General features: G+C 41.8%; 1 protein-coding gene across 1 annotated transcript in view; it reads left to right on the top strand.

Moving 5' to 3' along the window:
* The window catches only part of LOC129026140 (zinc finger protein 717-like), a 47,994-nt gene extending 24,576 nt beyond the window's left edge, over positions 1-23,418 (top strand). Inside the window, 5 exon segments of the mRNA XM_054473647.2 lie at positions 16,318-16,444; positions 16,688-16,780; positions 18,701-20,433; positions 20,435-20,641; positions 20,644-23,418. Of these exon segments, the coding sequence (XP_054329622.1) occupies positions 16,318-16,444; positions 16,688-16,780; positions 18,701-20,433; positions 20,435-20,641; positions 20,644-21,171 (2,688 nt within the window). The 3' untranslated portion in view covers positions 21,172-23,418.
* The last annotated feature ends 3,016 nt before the right edge of the window (positions 23,419-26,434 follow it).

The raw sequence follows: 26,434 nt of genomic DNA, 5'->3' as shown, positions 1-26,434 counted from the left end.
ATTACCCATCTACACTTGAATGCTGTCTACTTCATTCATTAGAGCCCTTAGCATATTCTCCAGTGGTTTAAAAAAAAATTCCAAAATCATAGCTTTGTCTGCTTCTGAAGCTTGCTCTGTTGCTACAAATTGTATTTTTTTTTTCTTTTTTTGCCTCTTAGTATGCCTTGTAATTTTTTCCCCTTTATTCCCAGGCATGAAGTACCCACTAAAAGTGACTGCTGTTAATATAGCTTCAGTAATGTGGTGATGAGGTGTCAGGGCAGGTGATGCTCTCTTAGTCTCTTTAGGCTGCTATAATAAAATACTTTAGACTGAGTAATTTATAAACAACAGAGAATATTGCTCACAGATCTGGAGGCTGGAAAGTCTAAGACTAAAGTGCCAGGACATTTGGTGTTTGGTGAAGGTCAAACATTCAGACACTCGCAACGACTCTAGTGGCAGCAGCAGTGTTCAGGAATCCTATGTGAGGGACAAACACTCAGACCCCAGCTGGAGTGTTCTAGAATCCTGTGTGAGGGAAAAACATTCAGACCCTCATACCCATGTTCTGGAATCCTATGTGAGGGACAAACATTGAGACCCTAGCAGTAGTGTTGTGGAATTTTATGTGAGGGACAAACATTCAGACCCTCATAGCAGTGTTCTGGAATCCTGTGTGAGGGACAAAGACGCAGAAGGCAGCAACAGTGTTCTGGAATCCTATGTGAGCAACAAACTATCAGACCACAGCAGCAGTGTTCTGGAATCCTATGTGAGGGACAAACATTCAGACCCCAGCAGGAGTGTTCTGGAATCCTATGTGAGGGACAAACATTCAGACCCTCGTAGCAGTGTTCGGGAATCCTATGTGAGGGACATTCAGCCCACAGCAGGAGTGTTATTCAGACCCTCGTAGCAGTGTTCAGGAATCCTATGTGAGGGACATTCAGCCCACAGCAGTAGTGTTCTGGAATCCTATGTGAGGGACATACATTGAGAGCCCAGCAGCAGTGTTCTGGAATCCTATGTGAAGGACAGACATTCAGACCCTCTTAGCAGTGTTCTGGAATCCTATGTGAGGGACAAACATTCAGACCACAGCAGCAGTAGTGTTCTGGAGTCCTATGTGAAGGACAAACATTCAGACCCTCGTAGCAGTCTTCAGGAATCCTATGTGAGGGACAAACATTCAGACCACAGCAGGAGTGCTCTGTAATCCTGTGTGAGGGACAAACATTCAGAACCTCGTAGCAGTGTGCTGGAATGTTAAGTGAGGGACAGACATTTAGACCCTCGCAGCAGTGTTCTGGAATCCCATCTGAAGGACAAACATTCAGGCACTCGCAGCAGTGTTCTGGAATTCTATGTGAGGAACAGACATTCAAACACCAGCAGAAGTGTTCTGGAATCCTATGTGATGGACAGACATTCAGACACCAGCAGAAGTGTTCTGGAATCCTGTGTGAGGGACAAACTTTCAGACCACAGCATGAGAGTTCTGCAATCCTATGTGAGGGACAAACTTTCAGACCACAGCAGGAGTGTTCTTGAATCCTATTTGAAGGCAAACATTCAGACCCCAGGAGCAGTGTTCTGAAATCCTATTTAAGGGCAAATATTCAGACCCCAATGTGAATGTTCTAGAATCCTATGTGAGGGACAAACATTCAGACCATAGCAGGAGTGTTCTGGAATCCTATGTGAGGGACATTCAGACCCTCATAGCAGTGTTCTGGAATCCTATGTGAGGGACATTCAGACCCTCATAGCAGTGTTCTGGAATCCTATGTGAGGGACAAACATTCAGACCACAGCAGCAGTAGTGTTCTGGAGTCCTATGTGAGCGACAAACATTCAGACCCTCGTAGCAGTCTTCAGGAATCCTATGTGAGGGACAAACATTCAGACCACAGCAGGAGTGCTCTGTAATCCTGTGTGAGGGACAAACATTCAGAACCTCGTAGCAGTGTGCTGGAATGTTAAGTGAGGGACAGACATTTAGACCCTCGCAGCAGTGTTCTGGAATCCCATCTGAAGGACAAACATTCAGGCACTCGCAGCAGTGTTCTGGAATTCTATGTGAGGAACAGACATTCAAACACCAGCAGAAGTGTTCTGGAATCCTATGTGATGGACAGACATTCAGACACCAGCAGAAGTGTTCTGGAATCCTGTGTGAGGGACAAACTTTCAGACCACAGCATGAGAGATCTGCAATCCTATGTGAGGGACAAACTTTCAGACCACAGCAGGAGTGTTCTTGAATCCTATTTGAAGGCAAACATTCAGACCCCAGGAGCAGTGTTCTGAAATCCTATTTAAGGGCAAATATTCAGACCCCAATGTGAATGTTCTAGAATCCTATGTGAGGGACAAACATTCAGACCATAGCAGGAGTGTTCTGGAATCCTATGTGAGGGACATTCAGACCCTCATAGCAGTGTTCTGGAATCCTATGTGAGGGACATTCAGACCCTCATAGCAGTGTTCTGGAATCCTATGTGAGGGACAAATATTCAGACCACAGCAGGAGTGCTCTGTAATCCTATGTGAGGGACAAACATTCAGAACCTCGTAGCAGTGTGCTGGAATCTTATGTGAGGGACAGACATTTAGACCCTCGAAGCAGTGTTCTGGAATCCCATGTAAGGGACAAACATTCAGACCTTCCCAGCAGTGTTCTGGAATTCTATGTAAGGGACAGACATTCAGACCCAGCAGCAGTGTTCTAGAATCCTACATGAGGTACAAATATTCAGACACCAGCAGAAGTGTTCTGGAATCCTAGGTGTGGGACAAACATTCAGACCCTTGTAGCAGTGTTCTGGAATCCTATGTGAGGGACAAACATTCAGACCACAGCAGCAATTTTCTGGAATTCTATGTGACAGAAAAATATTCAGACCCTCGTAGCAGTTTCCTGGACTCCTCTATGTCAAGGACATTAAGACAACAGCCACAGTGTTCTGGAATCCTGTGTGACAGACAAACATTCAGACCACAGCAGAAATGTTCTGGAATCCTATGTGAGGGACAAACTTTCAGACCACAGCAGGAGTGTTCTGGAATCCTATGTGAGGGACAAACATTCAGACCACAGCAGGAGTGTTCTGGAATCCTAAGTGAATGACAAACATTCAGACCTTCGTAGCAGTGTTCAGGAATCCTATGTGAGAGACAAACATTCAGACCACAGCAGGAGTGTTCTGGAATCCTATGTGAGGGACAAACATTCAGACTGTCGTAGCAGTGTTCTGGAATCCTATGTCAGGGACCAACATTGAGACCCTCATAGCAGTGTTCTGGAATCCTACGTCAGGGACATTCAGAGAACAGCCTCAGTGTTCTGGAATCCTATGTGACTGACAAACATTTAGACCACAGCAGAAATGTTCTGGAATCCTATGTGAGGGACAAATTTCAGACCACAGCAGGAGTGTTCTGGAATCCTATGTGAGGGACAAACATTCAGACTCCAGCAGCATTGTTCTTGAATGCGATATGAGGGACAAACATTCAGACTACAGCAGGAGTGTACTGGAGTCCTATGTGAAGGACAAACATTCAGAACACAGCAGGAGTGTTCTGAAATCCTATGTGAGGGACAAACATTCAGACCACAGCAGGAGTGTTCTGGAATCCCTTGTGAAGGACAAACATTCAGACCCTTGTAGCAGTGTTCTGGAATCCTATGCGAGGGACAAACATTCAGAACACAGCAGGAATGTTCTAAAATCCTATGTGAGGGACAAACATTCAAACCACAGCAGGGGTGTTCTGGAGTCCTATGTGAGTGTCATTCAGAAAACAGCAGGAGTGTTCTGGAATCCTATGTGAGGAACAAACATTCAGACCACAGTAGGAGTATTCTGGAATCCTATGTGAGGGACAAACATTCAGACCCTTGTAACAGTGTTCTGGAATCCAATGTGAGGGAGAAACATTCAGACCCCAGCAGCAGTGTTCTGGAATCCTCTGTGAGGGAAAAACATTCATACCCTCGTAGCGGTGTTCTGGAATCCTATGTGAGGGAAAAAAACTCAGAATCCTGGAGCAGTGTTCTGGAATCCTATGTGAGGGACAAACATTCAGACCACAGCAGCAGTGTTCTGGAATCTTATGTGATGGACAAACATTCAGACCCTTGTAGCAGTCTTCTGGAATCCTATGTGAGGCACAAACACTCAGAACCCAGCAGCAGTGTTCTGGATTCCTATGTGAGGGACAAATATTCAGACCCTTGTAGCGGTGTTCTGAAATCCTATGTGAGGGACAAATGCTCAGAATCCAGCAGCAGTGTTCTGGATTCCTATGTGAGGGACAAATATTCAGACCCTTGTAGCAGTGTTCTGGAATCCTATGTGAGGGACAAACGCTCAGAATCCAGCAGCACTGTTCTACAATCTTATGTAAGGGACAAACATTCAGACCAGAGTAGGAGTGTTCTGGAATCCTATGTGAGGGACAAACATTCAGACTCCAGCAGCAGTGTTCTTGAACGCTATGTAAGGGACAAACATTCAGACCACAGCAGGAGTGTTCTGGAGTCCTATGTGAGGGACAAACATTTAGAACACAGCAGAAGTGTTCTGAAGTCCTATGTGAGGTACAAACATTCAGACCACAGCAGGAATGTTCTGGAATCCCTTGTGAAGGACAAACATTCAGGCCTTTGTAGCAGTGTTCTGGAATCCTATGTGAGGGACAAACATTCAGAACACAGCAGGAGTGTTCTGAAATCCTATGTGAGGGACAAACATTCAAACCACAGCAGGAGTGTTCTGGAGTCCTATGTGAGTGTCAGACATTCAGGCAACAGCAGGAGTGTTCTGGAATCCTATGTGAAGAACAAACATTCAGACCACAGTAGGAGTGTTCTCGAATCCTATGTGAGGGACAAACATTCAGACCCCAGCAGCAGTGTTCTCGAATCCTCTGTGAGGGAAAAACATTCATACCCTCGTAGCAGTGTTCTGGAATCCTATGTGAGGGAAAAAAACTCAGAATCCAGAAGCAGTGTTCTGGAATCCTAATTGAGGGACATTCAGTCCACAGCAGCAGTGTTCTGGAATGTTATGTGAGGGACAAACTTTCAGACCATAGCATGAGTGTTCTGGAATCCTATGTGAGGGAAAAAAACTCAGAATCCAGAAGCGGTGTTCTGGAATCCTATGTGAGGGACATTCAGTCCACAGCAGTAGTGTTCTGGAATGCTATGTGAGGGACAAACATTCAGACCATAGCATGAGTGTTCTGGAATCCTATGTGAGGGACAAACATTCAGACTATAGCAGGAGTGTTATGGAATCTTATGTGAGGGACAAACATTCAGACCACAGCAGGAGTGTTCTGGAATGCTATCTGAGGGACATTCAGACCCCAGCAGCAGTGTTCTGGAATCCTACGTGAGGGACATTCAGACCCTCATAGCAGTGTTCTGGAGTCCTATGTGAGGGACAGTCTCTCAGAACCCAACAGCATTGTCCGGAATCCTATGTGTGGACAAACATTCAGACCACAGCAGGAGTGTTCTGGAATCCTGTGTGAGGAGCAAACATTCAGACCCTTGTAACAGTGTTCTGGAATCGTATATGAGGGACAAACATTCAAACCCCAGCAGTAGTGTTCTGGAATCCTAGGTGAGGGACAAACTTTCAGACCTTCATAGCATTGTTCTGGAATCCTATGTGAGGGACAGATGCTCAGAACCTAGCAGCAGTGTTCTGGAATCCTGTGTGATGGACAAACATTCAGACCACAGCGGGAGTGTTCTGGAATCCTTTGTGAGGGAGAAACAATCAGACCACCGTAGGAGTGTTCTGGAATCCTATGAGAGGGACAAACATTGAGACCCTCGTAGCAGTGTTCTGGAATCCTATGTGAGGGACAGACACACAGTACCTAGCAGCAGTGTTCTGGAATCCTATGTGAAGGAGAAACATTCAGACCACAGCAGGAGTGTTCTGCAATCCTATGTGAGGGACAAATATTCAGACCCTCATAGCACTGTTCTGGAATCCTATGGTAGGAACAAACATTCAGACCACAGCAGCAGTTTTGTGGAGTCCTATGTGAGGGACAAACACTCAGAACCCAGTAGTATTGTTCTGGAGTCCTATGTGAGAGATAAACATTCAGACCACAACAGGAGTGTTCTGGAATCCTTTGTGAGGAACAAACATTCAGACCACACCAGCAGTGTTCTGGAATCTTGTTTGAGGGACAAAGATTCAGATCCCAGCAGCAGTGTTCTGGAATCCTATGTGAGGGACAAACATTCTGACCCTTGTAGCAGTGTTCAAGAATCCTATGTGAGGGACACTCAGAACCCAGCAGCAGTGTTGTGGAATCCTATGTGAGGGACAAACATTCAGATCACAGGAGGGGTGTCCTGGAATCCTTTGTGAGATTGAAATTTTCAGACCACTGCAGCAGTGTTCTGGAATCCTATGTGAGGGACAAACATTCAGACCACAGCAGGAGTGTTCTGGAATCCTTTGTGAGGGACAAACAATCAGACCACAGCAGGAGTGTTCTCGAATCCTATTTGAGGGACAAACATTCAGACTCTCGTAACAGTGTTCTGGAATCCTATGTCAGGGACAACGATTCAGACCCCAGCAGCATTGTTCTGGAATCCTATGTGAGGGACAAACATTGAGACCACAGCAGGAGTGTTCTGGAATCCTTTGTGAGGGACAAACAATCAGACCACAGCAGGAATGTTCTCGAATCCTATTTGAGGGACAAACATTCAGACCCTCGTAGCAGTGTTCTGGAATCCTATGTGAGAGACAAATATTCAGACCCCAGCAGCAGTGTTCTGGCATCCTGCGTGAGGGGCAAACATTCAGACCTTTGTAGCAGTGTTCTGGAGTCCTATGTGAGGGACAAACCCTCAGAACCCAATAGCAGTGTTCTGGAATCCTGTGTGAGGGACAAACATTCACACCACAGCAGGATTATTCTGGAATCCTATGTGAGGTACCAACATTCAGACTCCAGCAGCAGTGTTCTGGGGTCCTAGTGAGGGACAATCATTAAGACCCTCGTAGCAGTGTTCTGGAATCCTCAGTCAGGGGAAATACTCAGAACCCAGCAGCAGTATTTTGGAATCCTATGTGAGTGGTAAACATTCTGACCACAGCAGGAGTGTTCTGGAATCCTTTTTGAGGAACAAACATTCAGACCACAGCAGGAGTGTTGTTGAGTCCTATGTGAGGTACAAACATTCAGACCCTCGTAGCAGTGTTCTGGAATCCTATGTGAAGGACAGACACTCAGAACCCAGCAGAAGTGTTCTGGAATCCTATGTGAGGGTCAAACATTCAGACCACAGCAAGAGTGGTCTGGAAGCCTATGTGAGGGACAAACATTCAGACCCTCGTAGCAGTGTTCTGGAATCCTTCTTGAGGGACAAACTTTCAGACTCCAGCAGCAGTGTTCTGGAATCCTATGTGAAGGAGAAACGTTCAGACCACAGAATCAGTGTTGTGGAATCTTAAATGAGGAACAAACATTCAGACCACAGCAGTAGTGTTCTGGAATCCTATGTGAGGGACAAACATTCAGAACCCAGCAGTAGTGTTCTGGAATCCTATGTGAGGGACAAACATTCAGACCACAGCAGGAGTGTTCTCTAATCCTATGTGAGGGACAAACATTCAGACCCTCGCTGCGGTGTTCTGGAATCCTATATGGGGGACAAACCATTCAGACCCTCATAGCAGTGTTTTGGAATCCTATGTGAGGGACAATCCCTCAGACCCTAGCAGCAGTGTTCTGGAATCCTATGTGAGGGACAAACACTCAGACCACAGCAGTAGTGTTCTGGAATCTTATGTCTTATGTGAGGGCAAACAGACCCCTGCAAAGAGGGACAATTTGACCTCCTCTTTTCCTAATTGAATCCACTTTATTTCTTTCTCTTGCCTCATAGCCCTGTCCAGAACTTCCAACACTTTGTTGAATAGGAGTGATGAGAGAGGGCATCCCTGTCTTGTGCCCGTTTTCAAAGGGAATCCTTCCAGGTTTTGCCCATTCAGTATGATATTGGCTATGCGTTTGTTATGAATAGCTCTTATTATTTATAGATAAGTCTCATCAATACCTAATTCATTGAGAGTTTTTTAGTATGAAGGGCTGTTGAATTTTGTCCAAGGCCTTTTCTGCATGTATTGAGATAATCATGCGGTTTTTGTCTTTTATTCTGTTTATATGCTGGATTACATTTATTGATTTGCATATGTTGAACCAGCCTTGCATCCCAGGGATGAAGCCATCCTGATCATGGTCGATAAGCTTTTTGATGTGCTGCTGGATTGGGTTTGCAAGTATTTTATTGAGGATTTTTGCATCGATGTTTATCAGGGATATTGGTCTAAAATTCTCTTTTTTGTTATATCTCGTCTAGGCTTTGGTATCAGGATGATGCTGCTGGCCTCATAAAATGAGTGAGGGAAGATTCCCTCTTTTTCTATTGATTGGAATAGTTTCAGAAGGAATGGTACCAGTTCCTCCTTGTAACTCTGGTAGAATTCAGCTGTGAATCCATCTGGTCCTGGACTCTTTTTGGTTGGTAAGCTATTATTGCCTGAATTTCAGAGCCTGTTATTGGTCTATTAAGAGATTCAACTTCTTCCTGGTTTAGTTTTGGGAAGGTTTATATGTCGAGGAATTTATCCATTTCTTCTAGATTTTCTAGTTTATTTGCGTAGAGGTGTTTACAGTATTCTCTGATGGTAGTTTGTATTTCTGTGGGATCAGGGGTGCTATCCCCTTTATCATTTTTTATTGCATCTATTTGATTCTTCTCTCTTTTCTTATCAGTCTTGCTAGTGGTCTATCAATTTTGTTGATATTTTCAAAAAACCAGCCCCTGGATTCATTGATTTTTTGAAGGGTGTTTTGTGTCTCTATTTCCTTCAGTTCTGCTCTGATCTTAGTTATTTCTTGGAAGTCAAATTGTCCCTGTTTTCAGATGACATGTTTGTATATCTAGAAAACCCCATCATTTCAGCCCAAAATCTCCTTAAGCTGATAAGCAACTACAGCAAAGTCTCAGGATACAAAATCAATGTGCAAAAATCACAAGCATTCTTATACACCAATAACAGGCAAACAGAGAGTCAAATCATAAGTGAACTCCCATTCACAATTGCTTCAAGGAGAATAAATTACCTAGGAATCCAACTTACAAGGGATGTGAAGGAGCTCTTCAAGGAGAACTACAAACCACTGCTCAACAAAATAAAAGAGGACACAAACCAATGGAAGAACATTCCATGCTCCATGCTCATGGATAGGAAGAATCAATATCGTGAAAATGACCATACTGCACAAGGTAATTTATAGATTCAATGCCATCTCCATCAAGCTACCAAGGATTTTCTTCGCAGAATTGGAAAAAACTGCTTTAAAGTTCATATGGAACCAAAAAAGAGCCCACATTGCCAAGTCAGTCCTAAGCCAAAAGAACAAAGCTGGAGGCATCACACAACCTGACTTCAAACTATACTACAAGGCTACAGTAACCAAAACAGCATGGTACTGGTACCAAAACAGAGATATAGACCAATGGAACAGAACAGAACCCTCAGAAATAATACCACACATCTACAACTATCTGATCTTTGACAAACCTGACAAAAGAAATGGGGAAAGGATTCCCTATTTAACAAATGGTGCTGGGAAAACTGGCTAGCCATATGTAGAAAGCTGAAACCGGATCCCTTCCTTACACCTTACACAAAAATTAATTCAAGATGTATTAAAGACTTAAATGTTAGACCTAAAACCATAAAAACCCTAGAAGAAAACCTAGGCAATACCATTCAGGACATAGGCATGGGCAAGGACTTCATGTCTAAAACACCAAAAGCAATGGTAACAAAAGCCAAAATTGTCAAATCAGATCTGATTAAACTAAAGACCTTCTGCACAGCAAAAGACATCAGATTGAACAGGCAGCCTACAGAATGGGAGAAAATTTTTGCAACCTACTCATCTGACAAAAGGCTAATATCCAGAATCTACAAAGAACTCAAACAAATTTACAAGAAAAAACCCCATCAACAAGTGGGCAAAGGATATGAACAGACACTTCTCAAAAGAAGACATTTATGCAGCCAACAGACACATGAAAAAATGGTCATCATCACTGGCCAGAGAAATGCAAATCAAAATCACGAGATATCATCTCACACTTGTTAGAATGGCTATGATTAAAAAGGAAACAACAGGTGCTGGAGAGGATGTGGAAAAATAGGAACACTTTTACACTGTTAGTGGGATTGTAAAGTAGTTCAACCATTGTGGAAGACAGTGTGGTGATTCCTCAGGAATCTAGAGCTAGAAATACCATTTGACCCAGCCATCCCATTACTGGAATTATTCCCAATGGTATATAAATCATGCTACTATAAAGACACATGCACACGTATGTTTATTGCAGTGCTACTCACAATAGCAAAGACTTGGAACCAACTGAAATGTCCAAATGTCCAACAATGATAGAATGGATTAAGAGAATGTGGCACATATGCACCATGGAATACTATGCAGCCTTAAAAAATGATGAGTTCGTGTCCTTTGTAGGGACATGGATGCAGCTAGAAACCATCATTCTCAGCAAACTATCACAAGGACAAAAAACCAAACACCACATGTTCTCACTCATAGGTGGGAATTGAACAATGAGAACACATGGACACAGAAAGGGGAACATCACAACACCAGGGCCTGTTGTGGGGTGAGGGGAGGGGGGAGGGATAGCATTAAGAGATATACCTAATGTAAATGACGAGTTACTGGGTGCAGCACACCAACATGGCACATGTATACATGTGTTAAGAACCCTGCACGTTTTGCACATGTATCCTAGAACTTAAAGTATAATAAATATATATATATATAAAAATAACTCAATACGGAAAATATATTAAAAAAAGAAAGAAAACCTGGTATATTATTTGGCAGTAAAAAAAAGAAAACACTGTCATTTTTGAACAACATGGATGAACCTGGAGGACAACATGTTAAGTGAAATAAGCCAGGCACAGAAAGACAAATATATCATGACATGACTCCTACTGGTATGTAAAAAAGTTGATCTCATAGAATTACAAAGTACAATGGTGGGTATCAAAGCTAGGGGTAAAGGAGAGTTGCGTTGATGTTAATCAGAGGATACATACTTAGAGTTAGTTAGAAGGAATAAATTTCAGGAGATGTAGAGCAAGGTGATTGTAATTGATGATGGCATATTGCATTCTTGAGAAATAGAAAGTTAATGTTATGTGTATTCACCAGAAAAATAACTATGTGAGTTGATGTATTTGTTAATTAGCTAGATTTGACCTTTTCACAATGTATGCATACTTTGTCCCTCACATAGGATTCCAGAACACTGCTGCTGGGTTCTGAATATTTGTCCCTCAGTTAGGATTCCAGAACACTACTGTGAGAGTCTCAATGTTTGTCCCTCACATAGGATTCCAGAACGCTACTGCATTGGTCTGAATGTTTGTCCCTCACGTTTTACATTACAAAAACTTGCAATATCATATGTCAATTAAAAATAAATATTAATAAAGTAATTTTAAAAAGACAGAAAAAAAAAAAACGGACTACAGCGGCCGTGTTCTGGAATCCTATGTGAGGGACAAACATTCAGATGCCAGCAGCAGTGTTCTGGGATCCTATGTGGTGGACAAACATTCAGACTGTCCCAGCAGTGTTCTGGAATACTATGTGTGGGACAGACACTCAGACCCCAGCAGCAGTGTTCTGGAATCCTATGTGAGGTACAAACATTCAAACCCTGGAATCAGTGTTCTGGAATCGTATGTGAGGGAAAAACTTTCAGACCACAGCAGCCGTGTTCTGGAATCCTATGTGACGGACAAACATTCAGACTACAGCAGGAGTGTTTTGGAATCCTATGTGAGGGAGAAACATTCAGACCCCAGCAGCAGTGTTCTGGAATCCTACGTGAGGCACCATCATTCAGATCATTGCATTAGTGTTCTGGAATTCTAAGTGAGGGAAAAACATTCATAACCTAGCAGCAGTGTTCTGGAATGCTATGTGAGGGACAAACATTCAGACCCCAGCAGCAGTGTTCTGGAATCCTACGTGAGGGACAATCATTCAGATCATTGCATTAGTGTTTTGCAATCCTATTTGAAGGACAAACACTCAGACCCCAGGAGCAGTGTTCTGGAATCTTATGTGAGGGACAGACATTCAGACCGCAGCAGCAGTGTTCTGGAATCCTATGTGAGGGACAAACATTCAGACCACAGCAGCAGTGTTCTGGAATCCTATATGAGGGACAAACAGACCACAGCAAGAGTGTTCTGGAATCTTATGTGAGGGACAGATATTCAGACCATGGCAGCAGTGTTCTGGAATCCTATGTAACAGACATTCAGACCACAGCAGGAGTGTTCTGGAATCCTAAGTGAGGGACTAACATTCAGACCACAGCGGCAGTGTTCTGGAATTCTATGTAACAGACAAACATTCAGAACCTCGTAGCAGTGTTCTGGAATCCTATGTGAGGGACAGACATTTAGACCCTCGCAGCAGTGCTCTGGAATCCTATGTGAGGGAGAAACCTTTAGACCCTTGGCAGCAGTGTTCTGGAGTTCTATGTGAGGGACAGACATTCAGAACCCAGCAGCAGTGTTCTGGAATCCTATGTGAGGTACAAACATTTAGACCCCAGCAGCAGTGTTCTGGAATCCTATGTGAGGGACAAACATTCAGACCATGGCAGCAGTCTTCTGGAATCCTATGTAACGGACAAATATGCAGAACCTCATAGCAGTGATCTGGACTCCTATGTGAGGTACAAACATTCACTCCCCAGCAGCAGTGTTCTGGAATCCTATGTGAGGGTCAAACATTCTGACCCTCGTAGCAGTGTTCTGGAATTCTATGTGAGGGACAGACATTCAGACCCCAGCGCAGTGTTCTGGAATCCTATGTGAGGGACAAACATTCAGACCCCAGCAGCAGTGTTCTGGAATCCTAGGTTAAGGGCAAACATTCAGACCCCAGCATCAATGTTCTGGAATCCTATGTGAGGGACAAACATTCAGACCCTCGTAGCAGTGTTCTGGAATCCTATGTGAGGGAGAAACATTCAGACCTCAGGAGCAGCATTTTGGTATCATATGTGAGGGACAAACACACAGACCCCAGCAGCCGTGTTCTGGAATGCTATGATTGGGTCTATACTGTGAACCTCAGAAGTGTTCCTCTGTTTAATTTTCCACCTTAGGTGGAACATGATTAGAATGGGCTGCAGTGGAAGGGGATAATTCCCTTTCCCTCCGTTATTTAGTCTCTGATTATACTAGAGCAGGTTAGGCTGAAGTTAAGTAGTTTCTCCTGTGGACAAGCCTTGTTAAGATGGGGTGCTCTGGCATATTTCAAAATGGTTTTCCTTTTTCCTTCCAAAAGGTTGAAGCAGGAGGGGAGTTTTCTCAGGTATTTGTCACAGGAGCCTGGTGAAGCTCCATGAGACAATTTTACAGTATTGTGCCCCTCCCTCACAATAACTCTATCTCTTTGTAGTTTTTACCACTTAGAGTTGTCCACGCGGATCCTCCAGCCATTCACCAGTTACAGTTTGAGTTTTTCTACTCCAGCACTGATTCCAAAGTTGGTTTCAGTAGTGAGTCCATTTTCCTGTAAGCCATAAAGTCCTATATTCACTTCTCTGTCTCTGCAATCCTGGGGGCAGTGGTTTGCCCTGTGTCCTCCCCTGAGTTTCAAATCTAGAAAGAATTGTTGATTTTTTAGTCTCTTCAGCTTTTTATTTGTTGTTAAGATTGTGTCATATTAATTTGTTGTGAAGATTGTTATTAAAATTAATTATTGTAAAGTAATTATTGATTACTTCCAAGCTTCTTACATGCAGAAATAGGAACCTGGAATGTGTTTCTAAAACTGTCTTCTCAATGCGTATATGCATAGTTAAAGGATTTTTTTCCACAGGACTATGGTCGTGATGAATTATATTAGTAGACTTCCGAATATTGAATTTTTCTTTATTCGTGGAATAAACTCAGAAAGTTCCCTCTTGGTCTTCACAGTCTATTTCTTTTCCTGTGTAAATGTTAGTGTTTCTGTAGATTCTGTAGTTGTTTCTTTTATTCTTTCATTCTATTATTTTCATTTGGTCTGGTGGATTCAGGTACCATTGAAATGCTGGTAGTTTCCAAATCTTTATCTTTAGTTTTGATCTCTCTTCTGAACCACTGGAGCCATATTCCCAATTGCCAGTTGGACATTCCCACATATGGAACCTCAGATGTTTCACACATGATATGTCCAAGTCTGTGTCACTTCTGGTTATCATATTCTTTTATCTTTTGCAAATTTCACTTCACAACACCAGTACCAAACTAGCTGGATCATGGCAGATAACTTGGAAACAAAACTCCCCTTTTTACCCACTGCACAGCAAATTGGTACCAAATCCTGTTTCTACATTTTTTTCCTTTTAAGAACTGCTTCCCTATTGTGTATTCTTACACTCCATGTCCTGATGTAGGTGGTCACATCTGTCTTCCTGTTTACTCCCTTCTGGCTTTCCCTTAAGCCCTTTCCCATTCTCTTTCTCAGGGATGGCTGTTAAAATGCCAATATGGTCATGTAACTTTTCTGTCCTTACTGGACCTCCTTATTTACACCTGTTTGTGAAGTGACTATGTTCACCATGGGTGGATACAGCAATTTTTGGTCCCGTAGAAAGGAAATTTTGAAATGCTAGTGTATATGCTTTTAATTATACTTACCCTTTTGTATCCATGGGTTTTGCATCTGTGGATTCAGCCAACTTCAGATTGAAAATATTCCCACAAAAATAGATGGTTGTCTCTGTGCAGAGCATCTACAGAAATTTTTCTTGTCATTATTTCCTAAACAGTACAGTATAAGAGCCATTTATGTAGCATTACATTGTCTTCAGTATTATATGTAAAGAGTTAAAGTTCAGTCATGCATGGCTTACTAATGGGATTACTTTCTGAGAAATGCATCTTTAGGTAATTTCATTGTTTTGTGAACTTCATAGTGTTACAAAAACCTACATGATATGTATATTTTTATTTATATGTTTTTGGTATATAGGTAACCAGATGGCTCAGAGCCATTATTGAATATCGTTTTCTGCGCTTCATCTGCAATGCCAATATCACGTTTCTGCGTACGTTTCATCATCATCTTATGGGACTATCATGATATACATGTTTCATCATTGACTGAAATGTTATTATGCAGCTCATGACTGTATATAGGAGGATGTACATAAGTTTTATGCAAATATGAGACTAGTTTATATAAGAGAGTTATCTAATCTGTGGATTTTGGTATCTGGGAGTATCTTGGAATCAGTCCCCATGGATACTGAGGAAGTAATGTAATGTAAAAATGATAGATGCATAAGAATTTTTGAAATTAGGTCATATTTAAATGCAGAATCACTGCGTAATCAATTCCTTAAATATTGCCTTTAGCTTTCATCACTGCCCAGGATCATTCGTCTAGGCATGGTGCTGTCCAGAGTTCCATTAAAGTGGTGTGTGTTCTCTTTGCCTTTGTGAGTAGACTTCTGATACTTTCCCATAGTCATGAGGATTCATGGTTCGTGTGGAAGAGCCAAACACCTGATTTTTCAGTAAAGTGGAACCTCATGATGCAAAATAAAACTTATTTTCTTCTTCTCTCTTATTTTAGTCTGCATTGAACTTGTGTCTCAATGAGTTCACCTAAACATCATTCCCAGTATGTGTTTATACTTATATATTCATAACCAGATCATGAGCTCCTTTGAGGAGTAGAATTTTATTTCTCTTTTTTTTTTTTTTTGAGAGATAGGCTCTCTGTTGGCCAGGCTGGAGTTCAGTGATGTGATCATAACTCACTGCACTGTCAAACTCTTGGGCTTAAGCAATCCTTCAGCCTCAGTTTCCAGAGTAGCCAGGACTACAGGCATGCAGCATGATGCGTATTTTTTTTATGATTTTTGTAGTGAGAGGGTTTTGCATTTTGTTTATACTTTTATCCCCAGCAATAAGGATGGTTCTAGATCTATAAGGTGAACTTTGTAATACAATTTTATTAATTCATAAGTTATTACAGTGGAAGCATATTTCTACTGTGATTACTCCTTCTCTCACCATAAACAGTACAAAACAAACTACATCTTATGTAAAATACATATAAGACACATGGACACACAAAAGAGTGAATTCCCAGATTCATGTTCTTTTGACCCTGGGCTGATGCTTTGACTTGAGGAAAAATGTACCATTACAGGGGTTGGTATCCTTTGAAGATGTGGCTGTGCACTTCACCTGGGAGGAGTGGCAGGACCTGGATGACGTTCAGAGGACCCTCTACTGGGACGTGATGCTGGAAACCTACAGCAGCCTGGTATCATTGGGTGAGTAAAACTTCCCAGTAACTCCCAGGAATGTGTTTTGTTGTTGGTAAATATAGGAACCATTTTAAGGTATAATAATATTTACTTGTAAGATTCCAGTTGATGAAAAATGTGTCACTACTCTGTAATGAAATGTTCAAATTGGCTCCTTCATTGCACAGTCCCTGAAGCCCAGCTGTTGTCATTCTGAAAAGGATTTGACTTAGTGGTTTGACAAAGTCTTCCACTGTTTCTCGTTATCAGGGCATTGCATTACCAAACCTGAGATGATCTTCAAGCTAGAGCAAGGAGCAGAGCCATGGATAGTAGAAGAAGCCCCAAACCTGAGACTTTCAGGTCAGTCGGTGAATACTGGGCAGGGAGGCCTGGAGGAATAATGCCCAGCAGATTTTTGTAGTGTTATCTTGTTTTCACCACTTTTTTCCCTAGATCTTTGACCTGAAGACTGTTGGTCTGCATTAAATGTGCATTATATAGTCCCCAGGGGTAACTCTCATGCATATATCCCAGTCTCTTATTTTTCTGAGTATCTTCTATTTACCCCAAATCCAATCCCTGCCATCCTCTCCTCAGGCCTTTTTCTTTGCTATTTGTTTTCTCTATTTCCCTCTTTTCCTCTATTCTGATGTAGTATCTTAAAAAATTTTTTTAGACATTCATGCATTTATTTATCCATTGAATGTATCTTAAGCGATTTTTAAGAATCAGTCATTATAACAATGATGATGAAAATAGTGTTTCTTTTTAAGCTGTAGCTTTATTCTTGTTTTATTTTTTATTAAACAGATAGTTCTCACTCTGTTTCTCAGACTGAAGTGCAGTGGCATGATTATAGTTCACTGTAATGATGAACTCCTGGGCTCAAGTGTTCCTCACACCCTAGCCTCCCAAGTAGCTAGGACTACAGGTGTGTGCCACCACACCCGGCTAATTTTTTATTGTTTGTGGAGATGAGGTCTTGTTCTATTGCCCAGGCTGGTCTCGAACTTCTGGCCTTAAATGATCCTTGTAGACCCCCACCTGCAAAAAAAAAAATAGCTGAGTATGGTGACATGGGTTTGTAATCCCAGGTTTTATACTTGGGAGGCTGAGGTGGAAGGATTGCTTGAGCTCAGGAGTTTGAAGCTTCAGTGAGCTATGATAGCAATACTGCACTCCAGCCTGGGTAACAGAGTAAGATCCTGTCTCAGAAAGAAATTATGAAGCTGAGGGGGACCCATCATAGGGGCCTGGATAGGGGTGGTGCTGGACCTGGGAGGAGAACCAGAAGATTCTGGGTCTCAAGTCCAAAGAAACCAATTATTTCCTGTTGAAGGGCTCAGATTTCTGTTTGAGAGTGGAGTTTGTAGTTACTATTTGAAGATGAGAAATGTACAGGAAACTTCATTTTTAAATGAAACTGTGTGACATCTGAAACTCCAAAACACAAAATAAAACCCTTCAAAAATGGTGAATTACCAAGCAGGGGTGTGTGAGTGGAGAGGGGCAGGGCTGTTGATCTCAGAAGGAACCAGAAATACACTTTTCAAAGATGACGGGCACAGCCTGAGTTGCAGAACCAATCCTTCAGATCACCAGTGTGGTTTTTTGACTGGAGCTTCTGTGCCTATTATGGTTCTGGGAAGCAGGGGTTGTCATGTTTAAGTAGGAATTTGCCAGGATCTGTTTTTGTTTAACATGGGGAATAAGAGATTTTCTGCTTGGAAAACCTCCAGACACATTTAACCATTCTCAGGGAAGAGTGAAAGGTTAAATATAGGCAAAATCCTGTCCACAAGCTACTTCCATGCTTAGGAGACAGAAAAATGGCCATCTCCTGTACCTGCCAGTTGCTGACCCAGGGAAAACTGGCTATCTTCAAAGAAGAATAATGAAAAAATAGCAGCTATTAAAACAGCCACTATTATATGAATAAATAGGAAAAAAGAGAGAAAACAAATGACAGATAATGAGCACTTATTAAAACCTATGAGTAGGAAGTAGATGCATATTATTACCAAATAATTCTTTGTGAAATAAAAAAGAACAGGAAAACTTCAAATGCAAAGAAAAACTCAATTGAACATTAGAAAATATACTGATTTATTACATTATGTTAGTAGGAACAGGAACCATATGTGTATAAAACCAATACCCATTATTTATTTTTATCAAATCTTACTCCACTGGGATAGGAAGCAATTTTTTTTACCTTTACAGAAGCATTCTGTAAGACATGCTCATGTGTGGTTCATGGATACCTTTTTCTCATTTCAGCTGTCCAGATCCTTGATGACCTTATTGAAAGGAGCCATGAAAGTCATGATAGATTTTTCTGGCAAATTGTAATCACCAACAGCAACACATCAATTCAGGAGAGAGTTGAATTAGGAAAAACATTTAATTTGAACTCAAACCATGTTTTAAATCTGATTATAAATAATGGAAACAGTTCAGGAATGAAGCCTGGGCAGTTTAATGTTTGCCAGAACATGATTTTCCCTATTAAGCCTGGTGAGACACAGTCTGGAGAGAAACCTCATGTCCCTGATATAACTAGGAGATCCCACAGACATCATGAACATCTTACTCAGCATCACAAGATTCAAACTCTGCTGCAGCCTTTTCAATGTAATGAACAAGGGAAAACCTTCAACATGGAGGCAATGTTCTTTATACATAAGAGGGTTCATACAGGACAGACCTTTGATAAATATAATGAATATAAGAAAGCCTGTAATAATTCAGCTGTTATCGTCCAAGGGATAACTCAGGTAGGACAGCAAACTTGCTGTAGAAAGTCTGACATCACTAAAGATCAGCGAACACACGCAGGAGAGAAACCCTATGAATGTGTTGAATGTGAGAAACCCTCCATTAGCAAATCAGACCTTATGATACAGCACAAGATGCCTACTGAGGAAAAACCTTATGCCTGTAACTGGTGTGAAAAATTGTTCAGCTATAAGTCCAGCCTCACTATCCATCAGAGAATTCACACAGGAGAAAAGCCCTATGGATGCAATGAATGTGGAAAAACCTTTCGCCGTAAGTCATTCCTCACTTTACATCAGAGAACTCACACAGGGGATAAACCCTACAAATGTATTGAATGTGGAAAAACTTTTCACCGTAAGTCACTTCTCACTTTACATCACAGAACTCACTCAGGGGAAAAGCCCTATCAGTGTAGTGAATGTGGAAAAACCTTTAGCCAGAAGTCATACCTCACAATACATCATAGAACTCACACCGGGGAAAAGCCCTATGCATGTGATCATTGTGAAAAAGCATTTAGCCATAAGTCAAGGCTTACTGTCCATCAGAGAACACACACAGGGGAAAAACCCTATGAATGTAATGAGTGTGGAAAACCCTTTATCAATAAGTCGAACCTCAGGATACATCAGAGAACTCACACAGGGGAAAAACCCTATGAATGCAATGAATGTGGGAAAACCTTTCACCATAAGTCATTCCTCACTGTCCATCAAAGGACTCACACAGGGGAAAAACCCTATGAATGCAATGAATGTGGGAAAACATTTCGCCGTAAGTCATTCCTCACTGTCCGTCAGAGAACTCATACTGGGGAAAAACCATATGCATGTAACGAATGTGGAAAAACATATAGCCACAAGTCATACCTTATAGTACATCACAGAACTCACACAGGGGAAAAACCCTATAAATGTAATGAATGTGGAAAATCCTTTTACTGTAAGTCATTCCTAACTATACATCAGAGAACTCATGCTGGCAAAAAACCCTATGAATGTAATGAATGTGAGAAAACCTTTATCAATAAGTTAAACCTTGGGATACACAAGAGAACTCACACAGGGGAAAGACCCTATGAATGTAATGAATGTGGAAAAACCTTTCGTCAGAAGTCAAATCTCAGCACCCATCAGGGAACTCACACAGGGGAGAAACCTTACTTATGTAATGAATGTGGAAAAACCTTTCATCGCAAGTCATTCCTCACCATACACCAGAGAACTCACACAGGGGAAAAACCGTATGGATGTAATGAATGTGGAAAAACTTTTTGTCAGAAATCATACCTTATTATACATCAGAGAACTCACACCAGGGAAAAGCCCTATGAATGTAATGAATGTGGAAAATCCTTTCATCAGAAGGCAAATCTTCAGAAGCATCAAGGTATTCACATGGGGGAGAAACCCTATGAATGTAGCGAATGTGGAAAAACTTTCAGTCAGAAGTCAGTCCTCACTGTACATCATAGAACCCATACTGGAGAAAAACCTTACGAATGTAATGAGTGTGGGAAAACCTTTTGTCACAAGTCAAACCTCAATACGCATCAGGGAACTCACTCAGGAGAGAAACCCTATGAATGTGATGAATGTAGGAAAACTTTTTACGATAAGACAGTTCTCACCATATATCAGATAACTCACACAGGTGAGAAGCCATTTGAGTGTAAAGAATGTAGGAAAACCTTCTCCCAGAAGTCAAAACTCTTTGTACATCACAGAACTCACACAGGGGAAAAACCCTTTAGATGTAATGAATGTAGGAAAACTTTCTCCCAGAAGTCAGGCCTCAATATACATCAGAGAACACACACAGGAGAAAAACCTTATGAATGTAAGGAATGTGGGAAAACCTTTTGCCAGAAGTCACACCTCAGCAGGCATCAACAAACCCATATAGGAGAGAAATCTGACGTAGCTGAGGCAGGCTATGTGTTCCCTCAAAATCACTCTTTTTTCCCTTGAACACACAACCTACACCTCTCCGGCTACTATTATAGATTTCTCCATGCTCAGTCTAGGAGAATATGGACACAAATGGTGACTATTACTTCCTGGCCTACCAACAAGAAGGTCTTAACCATGCTGTAACAGATGTGCTATCATGCAGGCTTTCTTCTTCCCATTTTTACAGCACACTTCACACTTTAATGTCACAGATATGGTTGTTTTCCTAGAAGCTCATGTACCAACCTCTGCCAGCTTCAAACATTTCTTCCACAACTTCCTCACTTCTCTTCTCCTCCATAGAATTGAAGAGAGTTAGGGCCTTTCTCAGGATTAGGCTTTGTCTCAAGGGAATGTTGGGGCTGATTTGATCTTCTATGCAGACCACTCAGACTTTCTCTGTATCAGTAAAAATCTGTTTTGTTTTTTAAAATCATTCATGTTTTCACTGGAGTAGCACCTATAACTTCCTTCAAGAACTTTTTCTTTGCATTCACAACTTGGGTAGCTGATGCAAGAAGCTTAGCTTTGGCCTGTCTTAGCTTCCAACATGCCTTCTTCACTAAGCTTGATGATTTCTGCCTTTTGATTTGAAGTGACAGACATGCACACTTCTTTTCACTTGAACACATGGTGGCCACTGCAGAGTGAAGTGGCCTAATTTCATTGTTGTATCTTGGGGAATGGGGGGTTGGAAGAGAGAAATAGAGACAGGGAAATGACTAGTCAATGAAGCAGTCAAACACATTTTTCCATCATGTTTGTTGTCTTCCATAGAGTTCCAGCACCCTGAGACAATTCCAATAGTAACATCAGAAATCACTGATCACAGATCATCATAACAGATGTGATAACTAAAATCTTTGAAAGATTGTGGGGATTGCCAAAAGATGTGACACAGATGTGAAGTGAGCACACGGTGTTGGAAAAATGGTGCTGGTCAGACTTGCTGAGCACTTCATGGCCACAAATCTTTAATTTGTTAAAAAGGTGATGTTGCCAAGCAAAATAAAGTGAAGCTCGATAAAGTGAGGTGTGCCTCTATTTTGATGGGCTCTAACAATTTGTCTTTTCATTGGTACATTTAGACCATTGACATTCAAAGTGATTGTACAGTTGGATTAATTTTGCCATATCATTTTCCATTCACTCCTATTGTTCTTTGTTCTTGCTTTGTCCTCCACTCTTTTTCTGCCTTTTATGGAGTTGATGATTTTATGATTTTTGTTTCCTCTCTTGCTTTTTTTTTTTTATTGAGACACTCACCCAGGCTGGAGTGCAGTGGTGTGATCATGGCTCCCTGCAGCCTCAACCTCGTGGGTTCAAGTGATCCTTCCACCTCAGTCTCCCAGTTAGCTAGGACTACAAGTATGCAATTAGCTAGGACTACAAGTATGCACCACCATACCTGGCCTTTTCTTTTCTATAGGGATAGGGTCTCACTGTGTTGCTCAGGATAGTCTCTAACTCCTGGACTCAAGCCATCTTTCTACCTTGGCATAAGCCACTATACCTGGCCTGTTTTCTCTTTTTAACATTTTTATACTTTGGTTTTTACTAGTTGCCCTGGAGTTTGCAGTATAGACTTGCAAAAAATCCAAGTCCACCTTCAAATAACAGTATACCAGTTCAGTTACTCCAACTGTCTTCTAATAGAAATGTAATACCAGTTTCTCTCATATTCCCATCTGTTGTGTTATTGTTGCCATTTGTTTCACTTATATGTAAGCATACATAGCCTTGTATATATTAAGTATGTAATTGGCTGGGTGCCTTGGCTTAAGCCTGTAATCCCAATACTTTGGGAGGCTGAGGCAGGTGGATCATGAGGTCAGGAGATGGAGACCCTCCTTGCTAACACGGTGAAACCCCATCTCTACTAAAAATACAAAAAATTAGTTGGACGTGGTGGCACACGCCTGTAGTCCCAGCTACTCGGGAGGCTGGGACATGAGAATTGCTTGAACCAGGGAGGAGGTGGAGGTTGCAGTGAGCTGAGATTGCATCACTGCACTCCAGCCTGGGTGACAGAGCAAGACTCTGTCTCAAAAAAAAAAAAAAGTATATAATTGCATACATTGTTATTATATACAAACTGTTATATGTTAGGTCAATTAAGAATAAAAAGCAGCTGGGTACAGTGCCTTATGCCTGTAATTCCAGCACGTTGGGAGGCCGAGGTGGGCAGATCATGAGGTCAGGAGATCGAGACCATCCTAGCTAACATGGTGAAATCCCACCTCTACTATAAATACAAAAACAAAATTAGCCGGGTGTGGTGGAGGGTGCCTGTAGTCCCAGCTACTCGGGAGGCTGAGGCAGGAGAATGGCATGAACCTGGAAGGCAGAGTTTGCAGTGAGCTGAGATCATGCTACTGCACTCCAGCCTGGGTGACAGAGTGAGACTCCATCTCAAAAAAAGCATTTTACCACCACTTATTCCTTCTCTAATGTTCTTTTTAAAGTGTAGATTCAGGCCGGGTGTGGTGGCTCACACCTGTAATCCCAGCACTTTGGGAGGCCGAGATGGGTGGATCATGAGGTTAGGAGTTCAAGACTAGCCTGGCAAAGATGGTGAAACACTGTCTCTAATAAAAATACAAAAAAATTAGCCAGGCGTGGTGGAGGGCTCCTGTAATCCCAGCTACTTGGGAGGCTGAGGCAGAGAATTGCTTGAACCTGGGAGGCAGAGGTTGCAATGAGCCAAGAATGTGCCACTGCACTCCACCCTGGGCAACAGAGTGAGACTCTGTCTCAAAATAAATAAATAAAAATAAATACAATGTAGATTCAGTTTTCAGATGTATATCTTTTTTTCTCTAGATAAGGTTTAATATTTTCTCACATGACACATCTGCTGGTAACAAGTTTCCTCAACTTTTGTTTGTCCAGGGAATGTTTTATTTCTCATTTACTTTTGAAAGAAGATCTCACAGGGCACTGAAATCTTAGTTGATTTTTTTTTTTCTCTCAGCGTGTTTAATATTTCATTCCACTCTCTTTTTACTTTCGTGATTCTGAGATGTTGAATGTAATTCCTTTTTTTTTTTTTTTGGAGACAGTCTTGCTCTGTCACCCAGGCTGTAGTGCAGTGGCGCGATCTCGGCTCACTGCAAGGTCTGCCTCCTGGGTCCACACCATTCTCCTGCCTCAGCCTCCTGAGTAGCTAGGACTACAGGCTCCCACCACGCCTGGCTAATTTTTTGTATTTTTTAGTGGAGATGGGGTTTCACTGTATTAGCCAGGATGGTTTCGATCTCCTGACCCTATGATCCACCCACCTCGGCCTCCCAAAGTACTGGGATTACAGGCATGAGCCACCGAGCCTGGCCTGAATGTGATTCTTATCTTTGTTTCTCTATAGGTAAGATGTTGTCCACTCCACCTTTGGTTTCTTTTGGAGTTGATTTTTATACAGTTGGAGAATAATATGCCTAGGTGTAGGTTTTTGGCATGTATCCTGCCTGGTGTGCTCTGAGCTTCCTGGATCTTTGGTTTTGGTGTCTGACATTAACAGTGGAAGTTGTTAGACATGATTGTTGCAAATATTTCTTCTATTTCTCTCTCTTCTCCTTCTGGTACTCTCATAACTCTATGTTACACCTTTTCTAGCTGTCCCACAGTTCTTGGATATTACTTTCCATTGTTTTCAGTTTTTAAAGTTTCTTTCAATGTTTCCAGAGCTCAGATACTCTTTCCTTTGTTGTGTTCAGTCTACTAATAAGCCAATCAAAGACATTCTTCAGGTCTGTTGCAGTATTTTTTTATCTGTTTCTTTTTTGTTCTTTCCTTGTACTTCTGTCTCTGCTTACATTGCCTATCTGTTCTTGAATGCTGTCTCCTCTGTTCATCAGAGCCCTTAGCATACTACTCAGAGATTTTTTTAAAAATTCTTGTCTGATAATTCCAGTATCATAGCTGTGTCTTGTTCTGATGATCTGCCACTTCAAATTGTGTTTTTTGCCTTTTAGTATGCCTTGTGCTTTTTCTTCATTCCTAGATATGAGATACCAGGTAAAAGGAACTACTGTAACAGTGCATCCAGTAATGATGGGGAGCTGTGGAGGTGAGGGGAAGCTTAGTCCATCCACCAGCATAACTTAGAGCAAGAAATTTGTAAACAGCAGAAGTTTATTGCTCAGTTTAGAGGCTAGAAAGTCCAAGGTCAAGGTTCCAGGAGATTCAGTGTTTGATGAGACCCATTCCTCATAGATGGTGCCAGCTATATGTCCTCTCATGTTGGAATGGACAAAGAAGCTTCCTTTGGCCTCTTTCATAAGTGCACTAATCCCAATCAGGATGTCTTTGCCATTACCTTTCAAAGGTCCCACCCCTTAATTCTAGTGCATTGGAGACTCAGTTTCAACAGGCACATTTTGCAGGGGGTCGGGCAGGGACCAAATATTCAGACAGTAGCAGAAGTGTTCTGGAGTCTTATGACTGGGCCTCACTGTTTAAGTGAGTCTCTGCTTTTGGACTATGAACTTCACGTGTTTCTCTGTTTTTATCTTCCCCTTTAGGGATGACTGGAATAGGCTGGATTTGGGTATTTCCCTTCCAGCAAGTCATTTAGGATCTGATTATATGAGAGCAGGTTAGGCTGAGGTTCAGTAATTTCTCCTGAGGACAAGCCTTGCAGGGTGCTCTGGCATATTTTAAGATGGTTTTCCTTTCTCCTTCCCAAAGGTGAAAGCAGGAAGTGAGTTTTCTCAGGTATTTGCCACAGGAGCCTGGTGAAGCTCCAGGAGGTAAATTTTATAATATTATGCTCCCTCATAACTGGATCTCCCTGGCGTTTTTACCTCCTTGAGTTGTCCATATGGAACCTTCAGCAATTCACCAGTTATAGTTCAAGATTTTCTACTCCAGCACTGGTTCCTAAGGTGGTTTCAGTAGTAAGTCTGTTCCTGTAAGCCATAAATTCCTATATACACTTCTCTATCTCTACAATCTTGGGGGCAGTGATTTGTCCTATATCCTCTCCACATTCAAATCCAAAAAGAATTGTTGGTTTTTCAGTCTCTTCAGCTTTTATTTGTTTTATTTAAATTTTTTTTTAGAGTTGGGGGTCTCACTATGTTGCCCAGGCTGGTCTCAAACTCCTGGACTCAAGGGATCCTCCTGCTTTGGCCTCCCAAAGTGCTGGGATTACAGGCATGAGCCACCACACCTGACCTTTTCAGCTTTTCATGTGTTGTTAAGATGGACTGATTACTTCCATTCTTTTTTTTTTTTTTTTCCTTTTTTTGAGATGGAGTCTCACTTTGTTGCTCAGGCTGGA

Source organism: Pongo pygmaeus, chromosome 11 (genome assembly GCF_028885625.2).
Source record: "Pongo pygmaeus isolate AG05252 chromosome 11, NHGRI_mPonPyg2-v2.0_pri, whole genome shotgun sequence".
Classification (NCBI taxonomy): Eukaryota; Metazoa; Chordata; class Mammalia; order Primates; family Hominidae; genus Pongo; species Pongo pygmaeus.
Note: the sequence above shows the minus strand (reverse complement) of the source record. Positions and strands in the feature narration are given on the sequence as shown.